Source organism: Ambystoma mexicanum, chromosome 11 (assembly GCF_040938575.1).
Source record: "Ambystoma mexicanum isolate Mex_15411 chromosome 11, UKY_AmexF1_1, whole genome shotgun sequence".
NCBI lineage: Eukaryota > Metazoa > Chordata > Amphibia > Caudata > Ambystomatidae > Ambystoma > Ambystoma mexicanum.
The window spans coordinates 1367931901-1367952429 of NC_090934.1; the positions used below are offsets into that span (position 1 = coordinate 1367931901).

The 20529-nt window shown below is 42.7% G+C and overlaps 1 protein-coding gene across 4 annotated transcripts in view; it reads left to right on the forward strand.

The window, feature by feature from the left end:
* The window catches only part of SQOR (sulfide quinone oxidoreductase), a 329005-nt gene that overhangs the window by 240576 nt on the left and 67900 nt on the right, over nucleotides 1-20529 (forward strand). For all 4 annotated transcript variants that reach the window (XM_069624949.1, XM_069624948.1, XM_069624946.1 and 1 more), the window contains 3 exons: nucleotides 8107-8160; nucleotides 12721-12915; nucleotides 14089-14298. In XM_069624949.1, coding sequence (XP_069481050.1) covers nucleotides 8107-8160; nucleotides 12721-12915; nucleotides 14089-14298 — 459 coding nt within the window. The remainder of the gene's footprint in view (nucleotides 1-8106; nucleotides 8161-12720; nucleotides 12916-14088; nucleotides 14299-20529) is intronic.

Consider the following 20529-nt stretch of genomic DNA (forward strand, 5'->3'; position numbering starts at 1 on the left):
AAGGATATTATTGTATGACTTCATATGCTTATAAAGCAATGCATACAGGCTATCACACACAATCAGAAGATGGTATAATGACCCAATTACTTCATTACCGCACAGGCGACACATTGCCTGTCACGTGGTATACCCATTTGGGCACCTTTTGTTTCCAGCGCTTCCGACATATTAAATTTCAACAACAAATATTGCCGGACAGTTTGTGGACTGGGATATGCATTGATATAGCCCAGAGGGGAACATCTGGTAATTTGATCTTGACAGTAAATGCTACTATGTGATTTTGTGGCTACGTTAGTTAACTGTTGTTCATAACTAACTTTTTTCAGTGTTCGTTTTAACATAAATGTCATGGTAGATATACTAGATTGGCCATGAGTTAGGGGTACGCCAGCCCACTTAATGTGTAGAATTTTTAATTTGCCCATGATGCCAAACAGAGCTTTACCATCCAGCCTCAAAAACGCTGCAACGTAAGGTGCCGTGATTGTGTCTATTTCAAATCTATTTAGCTTCTCAAAACTTATCACACAGTGATTAATGAATGCGTATGTGATTCCAAGCAGATGAAATTCCAAGTAAAGATACTCCACACTTACATTTGATGGTAAGCGGAGCAATTTACGTAACAAGCGAGCTTTAAAACACTCTACCCGCTTAATTAGATTGTGCCCCCATATAACGATGGCATGCAATAGTATAAATCTTATTTTTGCTATATATATGATCAATACCGCCAAGACCGAGTATCCACCGTTTTTTCCTATGAATATACTCTGGGCATTAGCTGATGGTAAGCACCGAGCTTGAAGAGAAGTCCATGAGCGACCCACGTTAATCGGTCATCCACAATAATTCCCAAATATTTATAAGTCGTCAATTGTCCCACTATTTTACCATTCAATATCCACACATTTTTTAGGCCTACGTTTTTTTGTAAAGGCCATCACTTTACTTTTATCTATTGATCAACAATCCATTGTCAGCACAATATTTGTCAAGGGCATCCAGCATTTGCTGGAGACCTGCGGGCGTGTAATCTAGCAGTACAAGATCATCAGCGTACGCCAGCCGTCCGATGATTACATCAGTGATCTTCACAGGATTGGCAGCATTAAGACGGAATGCAGTTTGCATATCCGCCAAGTATAGATTGAATAGTACGGCTGCAACCATACACCCCAGTTTTACACCACTAGATGTCTCCATAGAGGCTGACAGTTTGCCCACTGCATTTAGGCGAATCCGCACAGTAGTGTCAGTGTGCAGCAACATAAGCATCCTAAGAAGACCCATTGGGATGCCCCATGCATACAACTTCTTCGATAATCGGTTTCTCTGCACTGTATCAAACGCTGTGGAGAAATCGATATATGCACAGTACACATTAAGATTACGTTTCTCCCAAGAGTGTTCAACCGCGTTGGATAGTAACAACAAGCCATGCAGTGCTAGACCCCTCTCGGAATCCGATTTGGTGGCAACATATTATTTTCTCTAATCCACGCATTCAGTTCCTGCAATAGGACACGAGCAGATACCTTAAATGAGGTGTCGAGCATTGCTAACATGCGAAAGTTGCTCGGACAATTCCAAGCCCCTTTTTTGTGAACTGTTAATATGTAGACTGCCAAGATGTAGGAATAGTACCCGTCGTACCTATTTGGACAAATAATAAGTGCAGGGCGGCGGCCGAAAGCTCTGGTTGCTTTTTTATTCGGGCCCTGCGGCACATGACTTTTTTAGGTTTGTGATAATCGCCATTATATCTAATATAGTGGCTCGACAAACCCATGGCTCAGAGTATTTGGAATATGTCCTCATTCAGCACTTTGCGTCCTAGAGTGCTGCTTATGTGACTGCACCATTGAGCTTCAGTAATGCAGTTTATGGTTTTGAGTGTTGGAGCAGTTGCCATATACCAATGGGATTTCCAGTGCGGGCCATCTCAGCAATTATTTGCCATAATCTCGCTCCGCATTCCATCTTATGTTGTGCTAGCCATTTTTTATAATGCCTTTTAGCTGTTTTAATTAATGAAGATACAACAGATGGAGAAACGCTGAGGGCATTCTCTGTTGGCATCGCCTGTATTTCGATTTGCATCGTCTTTTTGGCTTTAATTGTTTTGTCAAAGCCATTACGTCGCCTATTAGTCATGTTTGATTTTTCCATAGTTCTAATATAGGATCGTCCTTCGACTACCTTCTCTCTAATTGCAGACATGATTTTAGAGAAGTAAGACAGCATACCTTCGCCGGGTCCTGTCGGTATAAAACGCAGGAGCAATGCGGATACTAAGATTTTGGCTTGATCAATGTTACGCTGATGCCATTGAATGCGAATCTGCCCCTCATTAAGAAACAGTTGCCGTTTTCATCAAAATCCTTTGCTGGCTTCTAGCGTTGTCTAAGCTGACAAATATTGCAGAGGGGGGCATGATCACTTTCGTGTCTAACGACTGTGCTCATATCCTTAATATATTCTAGCCCACTTATGTTGGAAAGTGCATAGTCAATGGTCGACGCTGAACGACCTTCAATTCTAGTGAAAGCCATTGAGGGATCACTAGGAGTTATGCCATTCAGTTTTACGATCCCATGAGCAGCCAGCAATGAATGCCATTTTGAGCCCTGCCTGTTGGTCTCCCTCGGCGACATAGCTGAGGATGTAAAGTTGACTGTACAGTCTTCCGCTAAGGGAAGATTACCAATTAGCCCATTAAAGTCACCGACCAGCCAAACAGGCAGGAGCTGATTATATATCTGTAACGCTGTCAACGACTCCAATGTTCTCAATTGTCATGGCCATATTTGGCAGATCATAAACATTTATCAAGATGATATCTAATGATGCCAATGATATCTTAGTAATTAAGATATACTGAGAAGACTGGTTTTATTTTACTATCTGCCACGGTGATAGAACAGAGACAAAAAGGCCTCCTTTTGGACTCCCCGGGGGACCTTGGGTGGCCATCCGATGGACTGTACTTCTACCATCTAATTGCACTTCAGCCATTAACCATGTTTCCTGCAATGCGACCACACCAAATATTTCCATCTTACTCACTAGGCCATCATTCTCAAACAAATGGGTATGCCCTCTAGTGTTCCAGGAGTAGAGCATATCCACCTTGTTATATCACTGTCGTTCGACAGCAAAATGGGGCTTAAATGCTGCAAGTAGCCACTGCCAATAACCCTCAGGGGTATCATTAACGGAAGAGATGGCGTGTGGACATACAGGTTTGGGCATATTAGTCCCTAAACTAGTGGCCATTTTGTTTACAGTAATATTAGACATGTCTGGAATTGGGGTTAAGCCGGATGGGGCAGGGATATGAGACATTTTCACGTCACTGATGACGGTGTTATGGACGCTGTTGGTAACACTTGATGATGATTCAATATATGATTCATTTAGCGGGATTTCAACGCGATAGATGTTATAGCCCAGTCGAAGGAAATCAGCTTCAAAACTTAAAACATAGTTTAAGGAGGCCTCAACTTCAAAACATACGTTTGATATTAACTGATTTTTTAGTTCAACCTGATCAACTATGCGTATGTCACAAGATGAAATAACTCTTAAAGGTACAATAGATTTAAAGATACATAACACACCGGATCTGTTCAAAGGTGTGGGCGAGGTCTCTTGGCTGAAGGGCAGGTACCATCTTTTTTGACACTTCAGGTCTTGAACATGTATGCAGACTGTTATTTACTGCGGTCATACAAGGGGTGTGGGCCCAAACTGCTGGAAGGGTAGGTTGTGTGTTAATGATCTTATTAGCACATGTTGTTTTTCTACCCAGTTTCGGTTTGGCAGCTCTTTGCAGCTGCTTTTTGATGGATTTATTTGTGTTGACTAAATTTCCAGACGAGGCTTCAACCAAGATTACTTCACCATCCCCATTGACAGAAATCAGTCCCGAGGATGGGCTAACTACAAGTACGCTCAGATGAGGTGTATCAGCGGATGCACTACTACCAGGCACCTCCGCTCTTTTAGCAGCTTACTGGTTTTTTTGTGCCTACTTAATCTCCTATTGCTGTACATGAATGCATGATGAACAGAAGCGAGTAGAGGTGCACAATTTTTTTTTCTATGTTTCTTTGTCACCGGGTGTGTCATCGTACTTGATTTGCGCGATAATCTGCATGGCTCACCACTACATGCAACACGAAAACAACCATGCATGTTCTTGTGTATAATCAATGATATTGATTTTATTTCCATGTTTTCACATTTAGCGATTAACTGTGTCAACAGAGTTTCGAGAGCATAAAACATGTCATCAGAGTTCATTCTTATGTCATTTGGGCTTTTCACCTGGGCTATACTTGGATTATGAATAGCCTTAGTAATGGGAAAATGGATGAGAGGGTTCATCTCAATATCTGTTGGATAGAAAGTAAAAAAAGATACCTCTGGCAACGACATTCAACCTTTATGGGTATTGCAGTTTTACCTCAAAAACCTGGGGATTTTGTAACATCTTGTAAAACGCATGATTTGCTGGAGGCATAAAATACATTGGTGTAGATACTGCCTCCATTAACGATTGATCAGGGTCAAGGCCCATGTATTCAACCTCTGGGTCATCCAATGACGAGACAGGTAAGTCAATAGGATGATTCGCCCCTACTGAGGAGGGGTCATGTACCAGAGCGTTAACAAAACCACTATTACACTCATGGACATTTGATGCGATGACACATCGAGTAGGAGAAAAGATATTAGCTGTAGGGTCAAGAGTACTTCTCCCATTACATCCAATCACTTTACTAGGTAATTGCTCAATTTCAACATTCCCTTCACAAGCTACATTATTCTTTAAAGACATATGATGTGCTGGGCCACATAACACATCGCTTAACAATTTAGAGCTCACACAGCCCAGATCTGTTGTCAATTCAGTGACGAGGGCTTCTTTTACGGAATTTAAGCTATGGTATCCATTGATACGACTGGCAGTTTACTATAATATTCAGTAATTTGTTTACACATAGGCAACACTTTCTTTGCGTTAGATATAATCTTTGGAATACATATCCATCTATTACAAAGGTTTTTATGAAGAGCAATCTCCCTCTCATGCGCCTCCATATTAATCACGCAGTCACGCACCGGTGTGGAAAACGCGAGCGAGAAATATATATGGGGGAGGTATAGGCAGAGAATACCAACGGCCCTCACCAATTCACAAGACCAATGCAATTAATCTCCAGTTATTCAAAGCTAACAGCACACCATAAAGGAAGTGGTGCAAAGAGTGTAACAAATAACTCCCAGCAAATGTATATAGCGTTCACCGTCTCATAGAGAAACTATAGTGTTCCGGTGTGTGGCAATGTGAACTTATTCACATCACATCGTCCAAGCCAATATTTAAAGGGTGCTTCTAACAAAGTGATATACACTGCTAATCGGCCTTTAACAATGGTATCTCATACAACAACCAATAGGTTAAGAACAATGTAATAATAAAAGTAAATAGTCTGATTGTCTAAAATGAGAGAGGTGATACAACAACCAATAGGTTAAGAACAATGTAATAATAAAAGTAAATAGTCTGATTGTCTAAAATGAGAGAGGTGATAAACAACAATCTTAGCTGTATGGTAAATATATATGCTTTCAGATACTCAACTTCATTATCCGATTGCTCGCTGTCTAATACAGTACCACATTGTTACTATTTTCAGGCGGACCAAAACGCATTGAGACTTAACAGAATTCAAAAGACGGTTAAAATAAAGTTCCAAGATATCTTACCAGGAGGCCAGGGCGGCCACTCAGCCTCTCCGCGTGTAAAGCTCCACCGAACAGGACACTAATGGGAGCTGGGAGAGAGCACCCGGCGGCTGTCAGCTGTGACTTCTGTATTAGTTACCGCTACAATTGTAAGCGACTATGTACTAAAGGAAAGTGTTAGTTGAGGTCGGACTGGAAAAAACAAAGCAATGATAAAAGGGCCGAGCAAACTGCTGGGACAACATAAACTTGGACACAGTGCGCAGCACGCGGCTCACGGACACGAACACAGACACTTCGTCAGGCACTTCCACAGTGTGCGTGCGTGCGCTAGTGCGTGCGCTCGCCCGTACTTATGGAAGCACGTAAGAAGTAGGCGGAGCCTAGCAATAGAAGATCTAAAATAACACTGTTAGTTTTATAAAATAACTAAGCAGTTATTTATGCACAATTATAATGTTCTTCAGGTAAGAGTCTAAGTTAGTGTCCATAAAAGCGCGTACCAATGATATCCAGCAAGACTTCCAAAACAAAGAGAATGGGGCAGCAGACCACAAAGACACACTTCGTCAGGTACCTCCTCTGAATCTTGTTCTTGGTCCTCGGCCTTCTGGCCATTCTCAACGGGTGACTTTCCTATTCCAGTGACGGTAGTTAAAAATCATGAGGTCTATCTCTCTGCTTTTCTGTCCATGGCATCACAGGACAGTGCAGTGTGCCAGACTGGCCACTTTTTACTGAGGGTCCTTCAGAAGATCCTGTCCTTTCGTCTGCCTCCTCTTCGCCCTCAAGTTAGGGCTTTTGTAATGCTCTCTGCATGGCTCAGCCCTCGGGCCTAATCCATCGCCTTCAACTGCTGCAGAACCTGGCTGCTCGGACAGCCACCCCTTATGGTTCCCACATTAACCCAGTGCTACGTTCTTTGCACTGGCTCCCGGTGAAACAAAGAATAGTCTTTACATCTGTCTTGTTCACCGGGCATACTACCAGGCTGGTGCTGATTTCTTGTGGAATGCATTTTTTCCTTCTATTCCTGGCCGCCCTCTTCGGTCAGGCAGAGACTGTCTGGTCGTTCTCCCAATTTGGTCTTCAAAGAGTGGGCGGTCAAGCCTTTTCGGTGGCTGCTAGGAATATATATAATGGTCTCCCCTTTAATTTTGGGGCTGACCACAAACAACCCGCACTTCCGTCGCTTGCTAAAAACTCTGCTTTTCATTAGTCCCCTCGATTGATGTTGTTCTCTGTGACTATCCTTCGGCCATGGTGCACGTTATAAATCTGAGTAACATAACATAACGTGCACATCTGTGGGCACCCAAATAATTCTTTGACACCTTTTCTAACAGTGCTCTTAGTTGAAGTATGGAATATAGACGTTCTGTAATTTGTAGACTATTCAATCCGGATTAAGAGTGCTGTGCTACTTGATGGGTAGCGAATGAAATGTACACATCCTTGTTATTATTTCACACAGCATGAATAAAATAAGTACTCTAATTAACGAAACAAAATTGATTAGATTTTACAGTTAACATGTTCCATGGATTGAAAAGGTTAAGGAATCCAGAACATGGTTGCATGCCATTAGGAAGTTGAAAGTTAGCAATGTGATTATATATGCTGATTTGCTGATTTGTGGCAAACCATAAAGCAGGTTTCTGCCAAGAAATATCTTGAATGGCCTTCATCTGGTCAGAGACACTTGTATTTGATTTGAAGTGCGTTTTTGTCATTATGTTCAAAGTTCTGGAGATGTTGCCAAAGTTTATAATTTTACCTTGAGGTCAGTCCTTTGTGCTAAAATCATGATCTTTCGGCACTAGATTTTTAATTCAGTGAAGTTGCTTTTACTTTGACAAACTGGGCACCCAACATCATTTGAAGTCACCATTGTTGTTCACAAATGGCTCTTGAATTGATCTCTGAATAATGAATTTAATGGTATCGCACAGGGAGCTGGTTGCTTCCGCAACCGTAATGGTTAAGCTGAACAGTCCAATCAAAGTTAGAAGAACCTGCTTGCTATATTTATTGCGGCCACATGAATTCCTTTGCAGATTAGGTGACACTGTTGGCGATGTATAGGGGTTTAAACGCTGTTGAAAACCCACTGATAAATATTCTGTGAAAATGTTCAAGCTTTCCAGTAAATGTGTCCTTTTAATGCCCTGTTTGAGAAACTGCGAAATTCAAATACAGCAAATATTGTTGCCATAAATACATCACAAAATTACTTTTGATTGACGGTAAAAAAAAAGCATTTAATTAAATCACAGGCATTGGACGAGTCTTGAAGTGTGAGAACCAGGTTTAAGATAATTCTATTAACTTTTTATCTTTCAGATATCCTACAAATATCTCATCATAGCTCTTGGAATAAAACTGCAGTTTGATAAGGTACACATTTTATTTCAAATGTAGGTTTGGCTTTTTACTGTCTCTAACTATATTCCTCACACATATTAAATCATTATGTACAGCAATGATATTTAGTTAGGCTGCATTACACACGCCACTGGGACAAGGAAATTGATGACAAGAGAACCATGTTTGTGGAAATATTGCAAATAATTGTGGATAAACTGATACGTATGTTAGTTGTGAAAATATAACTATATAAAAGGGATATTTTATTATCAAATCCAAAAAAAGATGCTTTATAGCGGTTGGTAACATGAGCCTTAAAATGCTGTGTCTTGCAATGACACCCGCCACTGCTGTGTACTGTTGTTTCATAGTAGTAAATTGCTTTGCCAAAATTACCTTTTGGCAGTAAAATAGGTAAGAATATGTTCAGGGCATTAGGGGGTGGGTAAGGAAGAGCGTGAGTATGGTGGCATGGAGAGAAACCTAATTTAAAAAAAATGCAACAAGGTAATTTCAGTGAAATAATGTACAGGTGCATTTGTGATGTATTAAAATAGCATTAATGCATCTGTAACATTTGCACTGGTGCAGAAAATTGAGCAGATGCTTATATAATATGCAATGGAGCAAATTGGTTTTGTCACAATCTGTATCATCTAAAAACCTTTGCCGTGGCAAAAGTCAATCCAAGTGTGTTTGTACTACATGTATTAAAATAAAATATATGCTTACTATGTTTTTTTTAATGTCAGGCAGCCAACAGGGTAAATAGAATAGTCTGCTTCTTGTTGGTTCTAGGAAAACATTTTAGATAATAGAGATTGGAGCTAAATCTGTTTGCTCCCTTCTGTATTATCCAAGTAGCTAAATTGGTGCTAAATTAATTTTTCTTCATTTTTGGCCACCAGGGCAAACCTATCAAGCCACTATTGGTCAGTTAGGGTATAAGTGTTAAAATACCTGCAAATTACCTCTCAGCCACTGGAGTCGCTGTTGTGTGTCTCTGACAAGGAATAGCTACTGTAATGCATAAATCGGCCAGTCTTGCAAGGATGATAATTTTATTAGGCTAACCCCTGTTTGTGTTCGCTAGTTTTCAAAAGACCAGCTATCCCCAACAAGCAATGTGTCATCGATACAGCACAATTTGATGCACACTTTCTGGGTTTATTTGACACAAAATTACTCTTTGATTTTCAGTTTGCTCCACAGAAAACCTTTACTCTGAAACCTTCTGCACGATGAAGGAGAAATGCCATGTTTCTAATTAAAGTTTAAGCCCTATTGCACCCACAGGGAGAGGTGTATATGCTCTTTCAAAAACAAACCCCCCAAAATTAAAAGTGCTTCCAAGGTCATTCCAAAGAGCTGTAAATAGGAAATTCACTTGGATGGCACTGGTGGTTGTTGTTGTGGCTTCTCAGACACTAAATAGTGTTGAGTTCTGCTCAATCGACAGATACAACACTGGGAAAGTTTATCTGGGGGCAGGGCTCGTAGTTGCCTCTAGTGAAGCTGTAAGGACAGAGGCCAAAAAAAATAAAGTGTAGGAAAACTGATGTCAAATTATAAGTGCACGTTACGCATACACCATGCTATTTGGAGCTCTTTCAGGGCCCCGTTCCTATGCCAAACCTTTTTGTAGACAGTGATACGTTGGAATGAGCTTATCTGTGGCCTCCAGTGGAGGTGGACAATGCCAACATTAGCCCTGTTGAGTGAAATGTAGTGTGGGTGTACTAAGACTGCTGTTCACCCATGTCCTATTTACCTTAGATGACTTTCCCAATGAATCTTGAATTCTTCTGATTATTTGCTATAAATACACTGAGTGGCCGACACACTCCATTTGTATTGTTGGACTTGCAGTTTTGTAGCACGCTGTCTTTTCACATTAAACCTCATGAAGGTCTGATAGGGAGGCAGCAAGGGGGAATAAGAGAAGGGGGCTAGGCTTCCAAGATCTAATTGTTCACATTAATAACTTTGTGGCATGACACCTATTTAAGTTGTTTGTGTAATTGTATTTGTATTGATGGTACTTGGAATCAAATGGAAAGTGAACACAATTAAATGGATAGGTTAATGCATTTTCTGTGGCAGCCTACAATAGACGTGTAGTCGTTTTTGCAAAAAGACATGCGGTTTTCCTATATTTTTTGTGTTTTGAAGAGAAGCTCTGCGGTGCCCTCGTTAGCCACATTGTTGTGTTCCGCCATATGCGTGTTGTGAAGTATTGTCATGAACCGCTACAATATGGGCGCTGGATTATGGGATCTGAGATTAGTCCCCTCTTTCTGGGGAGCCGTGCATACACCCTACTTAAGGACGGACAGAGGATGGCCTGGCGCATTGCGACAAGTCAGGTTATTTATTGCAGAAACACTCCGTTATTTCCCACTCTGATTCCCCTGGTTGATGCCTGCTTGTTCCCCATGTTCTTCTGCCCTCTCTTGCCCTACTCCCCTCCTAGCTGTCTGCTCGCCTCGAGAGGGTTTCTCCCTTCTTATTTCCTCTTCCGATCTGTCACTTGTCTGAGCAACTTATTTGCTCTGTTTGACAAAATGGGGACTGGGCGGGGCAGGCCTTACCTCACCACCCCCAGGAGAACTACACAGAAGGAGGCAAAGACGGCCTCAAATAGATATGCGGTATTAGTTGTAGTATTATTATAATTTTATATTGGCCAAGTCCATAAAAATACAAATTTCATACCAACACATTGATCCAGCCCCTTCACATACATAATTCAACTGACAGAACAACCATTAACAACAAAGTTTTATAAAAAGAATATTAAGCGGATAATCAAAGGAATACATTAAGTTAAGAATTCACAAAACGTTTTGGGAGCCCCTCTACCGAGAACGAACACGGCCAAATAACATGTTCTAGGGGAAGGTGCCCACTTGGGAGGGTCTAGAATCACGTTTCAGCTGACTGTACTTTTCACAGAGGAGAAATATTCATTTCCACATCAGTCTGTACCACCCAACTGGGCAGTCCAGCACCGAAAGGCCTGGCAATGATTAAACCTGCTATTCTTTATTCCATGATCACCTTAGCCGCAACTAAAAACTGCACGCGGCCTCAACACACTCTTTGGTCGACCGCTAACGTGAGGTAAAAATAAGCAAAATGACACCGCCTAAACTTAAGGATGATCAGTCATTGAATCAGCAAATGTGCTGCAGGAACTACAAAACAAGTGTGCATGTTCCACTCAAACAAGTTGCAATCCCACCCAGATAGTCCATCATTTCCACCATTCCCGCCTTTCTGGTTAAAAGCAAGTGGAAGCCGGTGTAACGCAGGATGCTGATAGGTTTCCTGGCATGCCTATCAGGAGCCCTTGAAAGGGTAGATACATTTCTTCAGTGATTTTCCGTGACTCAACAATGGAAGGATGATGCTCCGGGTTTTGAGAAAAAAAGCATTAAACAGAACTTTCATTGATTTCCAGTTCAAACCAGATACGTTATCGGGAAAGGTGACAAGATTAAAGTTCCTTAAACTGGTCCTTATGTGAGCGGAGCCTAGTTATGATAAATCATATATCAGTCTAGGTAAGTCCGTCTTACTATTCGGCCAAATGGCCAGCCAGAGCATGTCCGACACAAGTTGTAATTGGAGAACTAATGGCGTGCCGAATGTCTCACAATAAAATAATTTGGTAGTCAAGCAGCAGCTGATACTCGGCCCAAAATCATGAGTAAAAGTCTGAAAAGAAGGCGTTATTTTAAGTTCATGCCTTTGTAAAATGTCGCTGTCGTCAGTTATTCTCTTTGTTCTCCTAGAGTGCGTCATCTATTGGCCCGTATCTGATTTGTTCCAAAAATAAGCCTTGGTTTAAAAAAAAGAAGGTGGCCCACGTTAGCGATTAGCAACCTGTGACTCTTTATAGAAAACTGTTTCAGTAGTACTTGAAGGTTCGTGTTTTTGGGGGGACATTGGCGACAGAGGGGGCAGTATACTGGGCCAGGAACCCTAGTTCTAATTGCTACCACATGCACTGGTTGAGCCATCAAACCTGGATTGGTCTGCCCGGCCATCTTTTCAGGAATTTCTTTATAGCCAGTCCAAGTCTTCTCTGGGTTTCACACAAGCACTGGTGGCCAACATGCCATGAGTGCCAGGTGTGTATTGCCAGTGAGAGGAAGTGTAGGGTCATGTAAATCTACCCTTGGCAAAAGCTGCCAGACAGTGCCCTCTCTTCAGCACAATATTAATTACCAGTCAGATGCATTTTTTTTTTAATCTGTGCTGTAACATTCTAAATTATTTTAGTAGTTTTACAATTGATATAAGAATTAGTTAAAAAGGTCAGATGTCATGCGATGTGTCTTTTCGTGATGCCATCTGAATCAAAGGGTGTGTGTTGTCATTTTTGCTACCCCTTTAATTTTGGTGCAATAATGCAGTGATCGCAGGACACATGGTCACACATCTGCTAATGGCTGATTGTTCTGCAGTAGAAACTGAGCTTGTGTTAAATTGCGGACCTTCCCATATAAACAATGGTCAACATGACCTGAAACTAATGGCAATGTTTGTGCATGCATAATATTTCGATTTACTCTTTTTCTGTAGGTGAAGGGTTTGCCTGAAGGCTTTAGCTATCCCAAAATAGGTTCCAACTACTCTCTCCAGACGGTTGAAAAAACCTGGAAGGCTTTGCAGGACTTCAAGAAGGGGAATGCTATTTTCACGTTCCCGAACACGCCCGTGAAATGCGCCGGAGCACCTCAGAAAATCATGTACCTGTCGGAGGAATATCTCAGAAAGGTACGGCTACTTGTGGCCAGAGATTTGCTTGAAGTCTATGTCAAGGCTTGTACTTTAAGAACGCAATAAGTGGGTTTTGACCATTTCATAATACGTGGGACAATGCTATGGATATACGCTTGTATTTATTTGCATGTTGCAGGCAAGTGACAATCCAAGCTCTTGTAATAAGAAAATCATTGGGGTGTTTGGCTGCGATAACTTATAGTTGGAATGATATAAGGGAAGACAAGATAGTAAAAAGGGTGCTGCATTAGAAAAAGTGGCAGAAAAGAATAGAATTAAAAATCAAACTGTTGAAAGTTAAAAGTGTAGGCATAAGAAAATGACTGCTGGGATATGATACTAATGGTGTCATGCATGTAGTATATTTAGTATAAGGAATACCATACCCCTGGTGTCAGTAAGAAGCCTAGAGTCAGTCAGCTTGGAGTTTCTGTTAAGATTTGTTGGGTGAGATTCCATCCTGTACATCCTTGGAAGACAATCCAATTTTTAATACATTTAAATGTTTCTATACCTAAAGGTTTGGGAGTAAATGTCTCAAATGGGAAAGTCCATACTGAGGTGAAATTCCAGGCAGTACCCTACCTCCTTCCGCATTTGGAAGTCTGAGCCAAACTTTAGGCAGAACAGCCTATTGGATTTGTAAGGGTGCCATTCTGGGCTCAAAGACTCGAACAAAGTAATTCGGGAGTCACTGAAGTAAAACAAACTGGCCATCTTTAAGATTCTGACTACTTCTGACGTTCCACCAAAGGGAGCGATATTTTAAAACCAGGCGCTATGTGGAACTTTTTGACTGTTTTACTTTGATCTTCTATCTTCGGAAGTTGTTTTACTTTTTCCACCTTAAAACAATGTCCAAAAGAGTACAAACGGAAGAACTTAAAAGACATGATTTCCAGCGATCTATAGTAGAGAGGATAAAAAGAATGTGAAAATACATGAAAGTTAACAGTTTCATACTGACGCGCAATGAAGCCTGCATCAAGGCAGCGGGGCACTTTACAAGACCACTTTAAAGTGCTAAAACCAAATGCATTACCCAATTACCCAACTAGAATAATCCCAGAGGAATTATCTGCAGAAAGCGACACTCTGCTTTTTTATTTTATTTTTTATTTTTGAAACCTTATTTCTAAATGCAAGTAACTTTGTGTTCTTTTTCAGACAGGAAAGCGATCTGATGCTAATATCATTTTCAATACTTCCCTGGGCGTCATTTTTGGTGTAAAGAAATATGCTGACGCACTGCTGGAAATTATCAAGGACCGCAATATCCAAGTCAACTACAAACATAGCCTTGTGGAGGTTCGGGCGGACAAACACGAGGCTGTTTTTGAGAACTTGGACAAACCAGGAGAAACACATGTGTATGAGGTTAGTGTCTTGGTTTGTGCCTGTTTGTGTCCCTTACCTAATACGTTCGTTTGGTTTTCACCAAGATTTTGATAGACAAATTAAAAAAGGGCACAGAAAGCCTCAAAGCGCTTTGTGGTAGGAATGCCCTCGAGGACCGAAGTCGCTATATGGGAAGGTTCTCAGAGGAGTTTTAAGATGCATGTGTGCATTTGGCTAAGACTAGGATTTCGGAGGGTTGGCTAGGCTCCAGTAAGCGCCCCAAGAGGACAGGCATGTGGACGGGTGCTGAGGGAGGTCATGACAGAGCGGTAATGCAGAAGACACAAAATGTACCCAGCTATACCGAAATGTGCCGTAGGTTTTCGCTCTGTTCTAATGGCAGAGGTTTTGAGGCAAGACTGGTGTTTCAGTTCAAATGGGTTATGTGATCAGCTAGGCCGAATTTGTTGTAGTCGTAGCTGCATTCTAAAGTGCGTAGATGGATTGCCGTGCCTGCGGCAGATGTCCATGGAAGTGGTGCGTTTATACATGCATTAGGCTAAAATGGAGCTTAACTTTGATGTCGTTGTGTTATCTGATCGTCTGTGGGGAAGACAAAGCCAGCTACCTTTGTAAACTTTACTAGGCACTATTGACAGGCTACCCTCGGGTCTACCAAGTGCACTAGACTGGCTGTCCTATGGCATCCTTTAAGCGGGACAGATAGGTTACCATGAAAAACTAATACAATGGGATTCTTTAAGTGCAATAGAAAGGTTACCTTTATGGTCTTACGGATTGGGGTTGAAAGCCTGAGATCCAAATGTTCGAGGAAGAAAAGACCTAAAATAATTTTTCCGAAATAACCTTTGGTCTTTTCGCCCTTGAACATTTCCAACTTGGCCCCCACCCACAACCCCCCTACTTACCTTGCGCTGACTGACGGGGTCCCTGCAACGGCTGTTCCCTTTCATTTCTGTGATCGGGAACCGGCGCCGCAGGGTCCTTTCCCTTTTTTTCCTGGTGGGCTGATAGTGCATGAGTTTATCCTTTAGGAATTTGGGTTGTTGTTGTGGAGGGCACAGTGAGTAATGCAGAGCAGAGCTCCGGTGTGGGAAGGTGAGCAACGGGGAGATTCGCCTGAGGGTGCGTAGGTGGAAGAAGCAGATTTGATGTGTTGTGAGAGGGATAGATTAGAGTCCAGAGTGCATCCAAGCTTTTTTACAGAAGTGGATGTTTTCGGCAGAGGACTTAGGGAGTGTGGCCAGGGGATTGGTTCGGGAAGGAGAGTGGTTTTGCCGCACACTATGATTTCTGTTTTGCCAGGGTTGAGGAGGAGATGGTTGATTGTCATCCAGTGGTCAATATCAGAAAGGCACGAGGAGAGGTTCAGGCAGGAGGCAGCTAGCGATTTTGGGATCTTGAGGATGATCTGGGTGTCGTCTGCGTAGTTGTAACAGATGAAGTTATGGGATAGGATGAGTTGCAGGAAGAACCTCTAATCCTTTACCAGGAGTGACCTAATCCAGTCAGTGGATAGATGAATAAAAAGGATAATTGCAGAAGACTCCATTGGGCAGTCTGTCGTCACAATCCAAGATACTTCTATGTATGAACATAATGATAATCCTAGCGGCTGGCTACTAGCTCATTCAACGCTACTTGCCACCCAACACTATTTGAAAGACTTCATGATTTTCCTATCCCACTCTGCGATCTTTCTTAGATTTTGTTTCTCGATGACCATAGGCAACAGATGAGACCGCAAGTTCCTTCCAACACTTTTATTTTTTTTCTAAGAAATGTTATGTTGCAGACCTAGGGATATATTACCATATAGCCAATGTAAACAACACACTACTATACTCTCATCAGGAAAAGTGGATGCTGTTTGTGATCCAGGATGTAAAACAACTCAGATTGGTCTGAGCTGTAGGTCTTTACTCAGAGATGTGCACTTTCAAAGAAACAGTTATTGAATTGTGTTCCTACATAATTTACGGTAGGTGGAGGGTCCTTCATTTTTGCAGACCAGATGCTTTGGACTACAACTCCCACCAGTCCTATCCAACATAGTCCAGGTTGAGGGATTTTGGGAGTCTTAGTACAACACATCTGGAGCACTGCACTTTGTACTAGGGATGTACCGAAATTCGTCTTTCAGAAAGTGTTCGCCCTAATTCCCGCTGAAAATGAGATATCCAGCTTTAGCTGAATACTTAATTAATGATCACTCCAAGCCGAATAGTTTCCCCAACAAAATACATGAAGTACTGTTTTGACTGGTGCCTGGAATAACTCAGGCATGTCATGTTTATCCTTTAAAAGGATTACATTTTATTTATTTATTCAGTAATTAGTGTAGCGCCCCAAGCCCAAGGGCATTTATGCGCTTTTCTTGACAGACAACATACAGAGCGAGTTGCAGAGGTTAAATCGTTGCATGAATGTTCTGGCTGCAACGGTTGGCGAGTTGCAAAAGTTACAATGTTGCAAGCAATACGATACAATACAAGGTGATCATGACAGATCAGGTTGTACAACTTGGTAATTATGATATGTAGAATTGTATGCATCAAGTAATTCCAGTGAGGCAGGTAGCATAGGCACGGTACATTACAGAACAATAATGAAGTTTCTGCAGTGGTGCGGGTACATTGAGCGTATGTAGGGTGAGCAAAGAGTAGGAGCTTTCGGCTCTCAATGTTGCTGATAAGTTGTTCCACTGTTTAGAAGCCACCACAGGGAAGCTTCTGCCGCCGGGATTCTGGCACTTGAATCTGGGTATGGCGGGGCACTGCGCGTATGCAGAGCGCGTCGGTCTCAAGGAGTGATTGGGTGTGAATTTATCTGTGAGGTATTTCGGTGCTAGCTTGTGTATGCATTTGTGTGTCAAGGCAAGTGTCTTAAATTGAATGCGCTCAGAGATGGGAAGCCAATGAGTGTTCATTCAGGTCGCTGAAATGTGTGAATTTTTCGGTATGTTTAAGGCTGCGCTTAGTGAATTGTTTTGGATCATTTGGAGTTTGTTGATATTTTGGATCTTAGTGCCTGCGTATAAGGCATTGCAATAGTCTAGTCAGTATGAGGGCTCGCAGCTGTCAGGTGATACGAATGGTCACAGGCAGTGATTAGCTGAGATGTGTAAGCAGCAGCAGATGTAGTGGTGTTGACTTGTCGAGTCGGGCTTAAGGATGAATCCAAGTAAAAACCGAGGGTTTTCACTTCATTCGACACCTTGATAATGTTGCCATCCATGTTAAATAATTTGAAGGAGTTAGGCAATTTATTGAGGTGGTATCGGGAACCTAGGAGGAGGAGTTCCGTCTTGTCATTGTTGAGGCAAAGCCCATGTAAGGCCATCCAGGCTTGGATTGTTTGATAGATTTTGTTCAACGATTCGGAGTCAGTGGGGCTCATTACAAGTCCGGCGGTAGCCGTGCTGGTAAAACCGGCAGGCTGCCACCGGACCTGTTGGGATTTACTGGCTTCGGACTCGCAGGACTTACCAGGGCATTACAACCCCGGTGGTCCGTAATTCCGAAGCCGGCATTCCGTTACTCCGCATTCCCGTGGAGTCCAGTAGGACCCCACGGGAATAGGGGCAGTGGAAGCACTGGCACCATGCAATTATGGCACCAGTGTAACACCACACGGCCACATAACTCTGAGTTAGCCAGTTCGGGAAACGGTGCTGGTACCATTAAATCCGGACCGGGTAACTCGTAATGAGGGCCAGTTTAATGGGAGCCAGTGATAGGTATGAGGATCTGGGTGTCCTCTGCATAATTAGTGTAGGTGACACCCAGTTCATCAAGTCGATCAAAGAGGGGCTTTGTGAATATGTTGTATAGAGTAGGGGAGAGTAGACGCGGGAGCCTTGGGGTACTCAGCAAGTAACCGGGGAAGGTGCCGCCGCTGAGAGCGGAGAGAAGACTCTCATGGTTCTGTCTGTAAGGAAGGATTTAATCCAAAGGATTGCTTTAGGTGAGAAGTGAGCTGCTGAGGCTAGGTGGTTGAAAAGTATATTGTGATTGACTAGGTTGAACGCTGCAGAGAGGTCTAGTAAGAGGAGGAGCGCCAAGTTGCTGTTGTCTTTCAGCTAATCCATTTGTATTTTAAGGTCCAGTAGAGCTGTTTCATTCCCATGTCTTGGCGGAAGCCACATTGTCGGATGCCAAGGGGATTGTTGGTTTCCAGGTAGTCCTGAATCTGGAGGTAAGCTGCTCTATCCAGAATTTTTAGGAGAAAGGGTACTGTAGTTATTGGTTGGTATATTAGGGTCTAGGGTAGGTTTTTTCAAAAGGGGGAGGACACAGGCATTTTTAAGATTGGAAGGGACAAAGCCGCTTTCGAAGGATGCATTGATTAAGCTAGTGATGAAAGGGGTCAATTCTGATGCGCATACTTTAATCAATGAGGCCGGACAGATAATCGCCCTTACATCTTGACGGTTTGAGGCTAGAGATGATTTTTTCAGTTTGACTGTTGGAAACAGGTGAAAATTCGAATGGCCTATCAGGTTTGTAGGTGATGGGGCTGGGAGTCGGTTGAGCCGTTTGGAGGCTGTTTTCTTTTGGTTTCTGTTTTGGTTTACAGGAGGGTGATCTTGTTGTTAAGGCTTTCTGAATGCCGGAACACAAGCTCTCCTCTTTGATACAACTTTCTCGAGGTGTAACTGGGGCCTCAAGTTCTATCAAGATGGAATAGAGTCCTTTGGATTCTGATTTAGCGTTCGAGATTCTCTTGTTGTACGTAGTACTTTTAGTCTGAAGGATTGCATGCTTGTAGTTTTTAAATGCTGCAGCAAAGACTCCTTTGTTCTGTAGTGTTGGACATTTTTTCCAGTTAGATTCTGCTGCTCTTTTCAAATTGCATAGGGCTTTCAGGTTGGGTGTATAACAGGTGTTGAGGTTGGCTAGAAGTTTGGGTTTGCGTAGAGTGAGAGGTGCTACCTTGTCAATAGCTGTTAGGAGAGTTTGATTATAGAGGTCAACTAAGTATGAGGGGTAATTGGTGTGCAGGACGTGGAGTGCTGTGCTGTGATGGGGTGGAGGGAGGGGAGGATGTTGTTGGCTGTAATACCTCATGTGTTTCTGGACAGTGCGGCGGGATCTTGAGGTGGAATGGGGTCAACTCCTGCATTCTTGTCTATGTTGAAGATGATTGTGATTGGCTGACCACGGGCAGTGGGAGTTAGAAGTAACTTTGGTGTTATAGTTAATGTCCACTAACCAGTCGAGGGTCCGGCCTTTAGTGTGGGTGGCATTGTGTATGCGTTGCGAGTAGCCCAGTGATGAGATGGTGTTAGCTAGGGTCAAGGTGTGATTGTCTTTAGGGTAATTGAAGCCCAAGTTGAAATCACCAAGTAGTAGGGTATGGGTATTGGTCTTCGTATTGGTTGAGAGGAGTTGTGCTATGTCGTACTCAAAAGACGATATGGGGCCAGGAGGCATGTGGATGAGATGCATGTTCAGCGTGGTTGTGGGTGAGATGGTCATTTTGATTGACAGTAGTTCACCTGCCAGGAAAGTGAGGTTGGGTGGTTCCCAGATGTTAATACTGTTCTTGGTGATGATGGCTACTCTACCGCATTTGCTTGTGGGTCTGCCAGTCCTTTATATAGAGTTGTTTTCAGGGACAGCCAGTGAAAGGGCCGGGCCTGCCGCTGCATGGAGTCATGTTTCAGGGATCGCTTGGAAGTCAAGATCATTGGTTGTGATCAAGTCTGCGATGTCTAATGTGTGGGCTAGAAGTGATCTGGCATTGATGAGGGCACCCTGGATGGTGGACCCCTTCAAATGAGGATTAGTAGTAGAGGTGTAGTTGGTGTGAGTATTTTGTTGTTGAGGCGAGGTTGGTGGTTTGCTGGAGTTCGCTTCGGCAGGAGGTCTGCGGGATTTGGGAATCCTGGCTTTGGATCCGCTAGGGTGGCTATTGGATGTACCACATGAGTGGCAGGGGATTCTGGAGTTCAGATGTGAGTTCCTCCAAGGGATCGATGGAATGGAGGTTGACGCCAGGCGGCTTAGGTGCTTGTCGGTCTGCTTAGGTTGTCTGTAGTTTCTGTCAGCTGGTGTGCTGGAGTGGGTTGGTTTAAATTAGTTAGGAGTCGATTTGTTCCAGAAGTCACAGTAAGGTGTGCATCTAAGTTGGCTTTCAGTAGATGAGGATTAACCTGATGTGCAATGAGAGGAGGTAAAAAGCGAGTCAGTGAGATGGAAGTGAAGTCAGGGAGCTTAGAAGGCATGGTCAGTAAGGTGGTGCTAG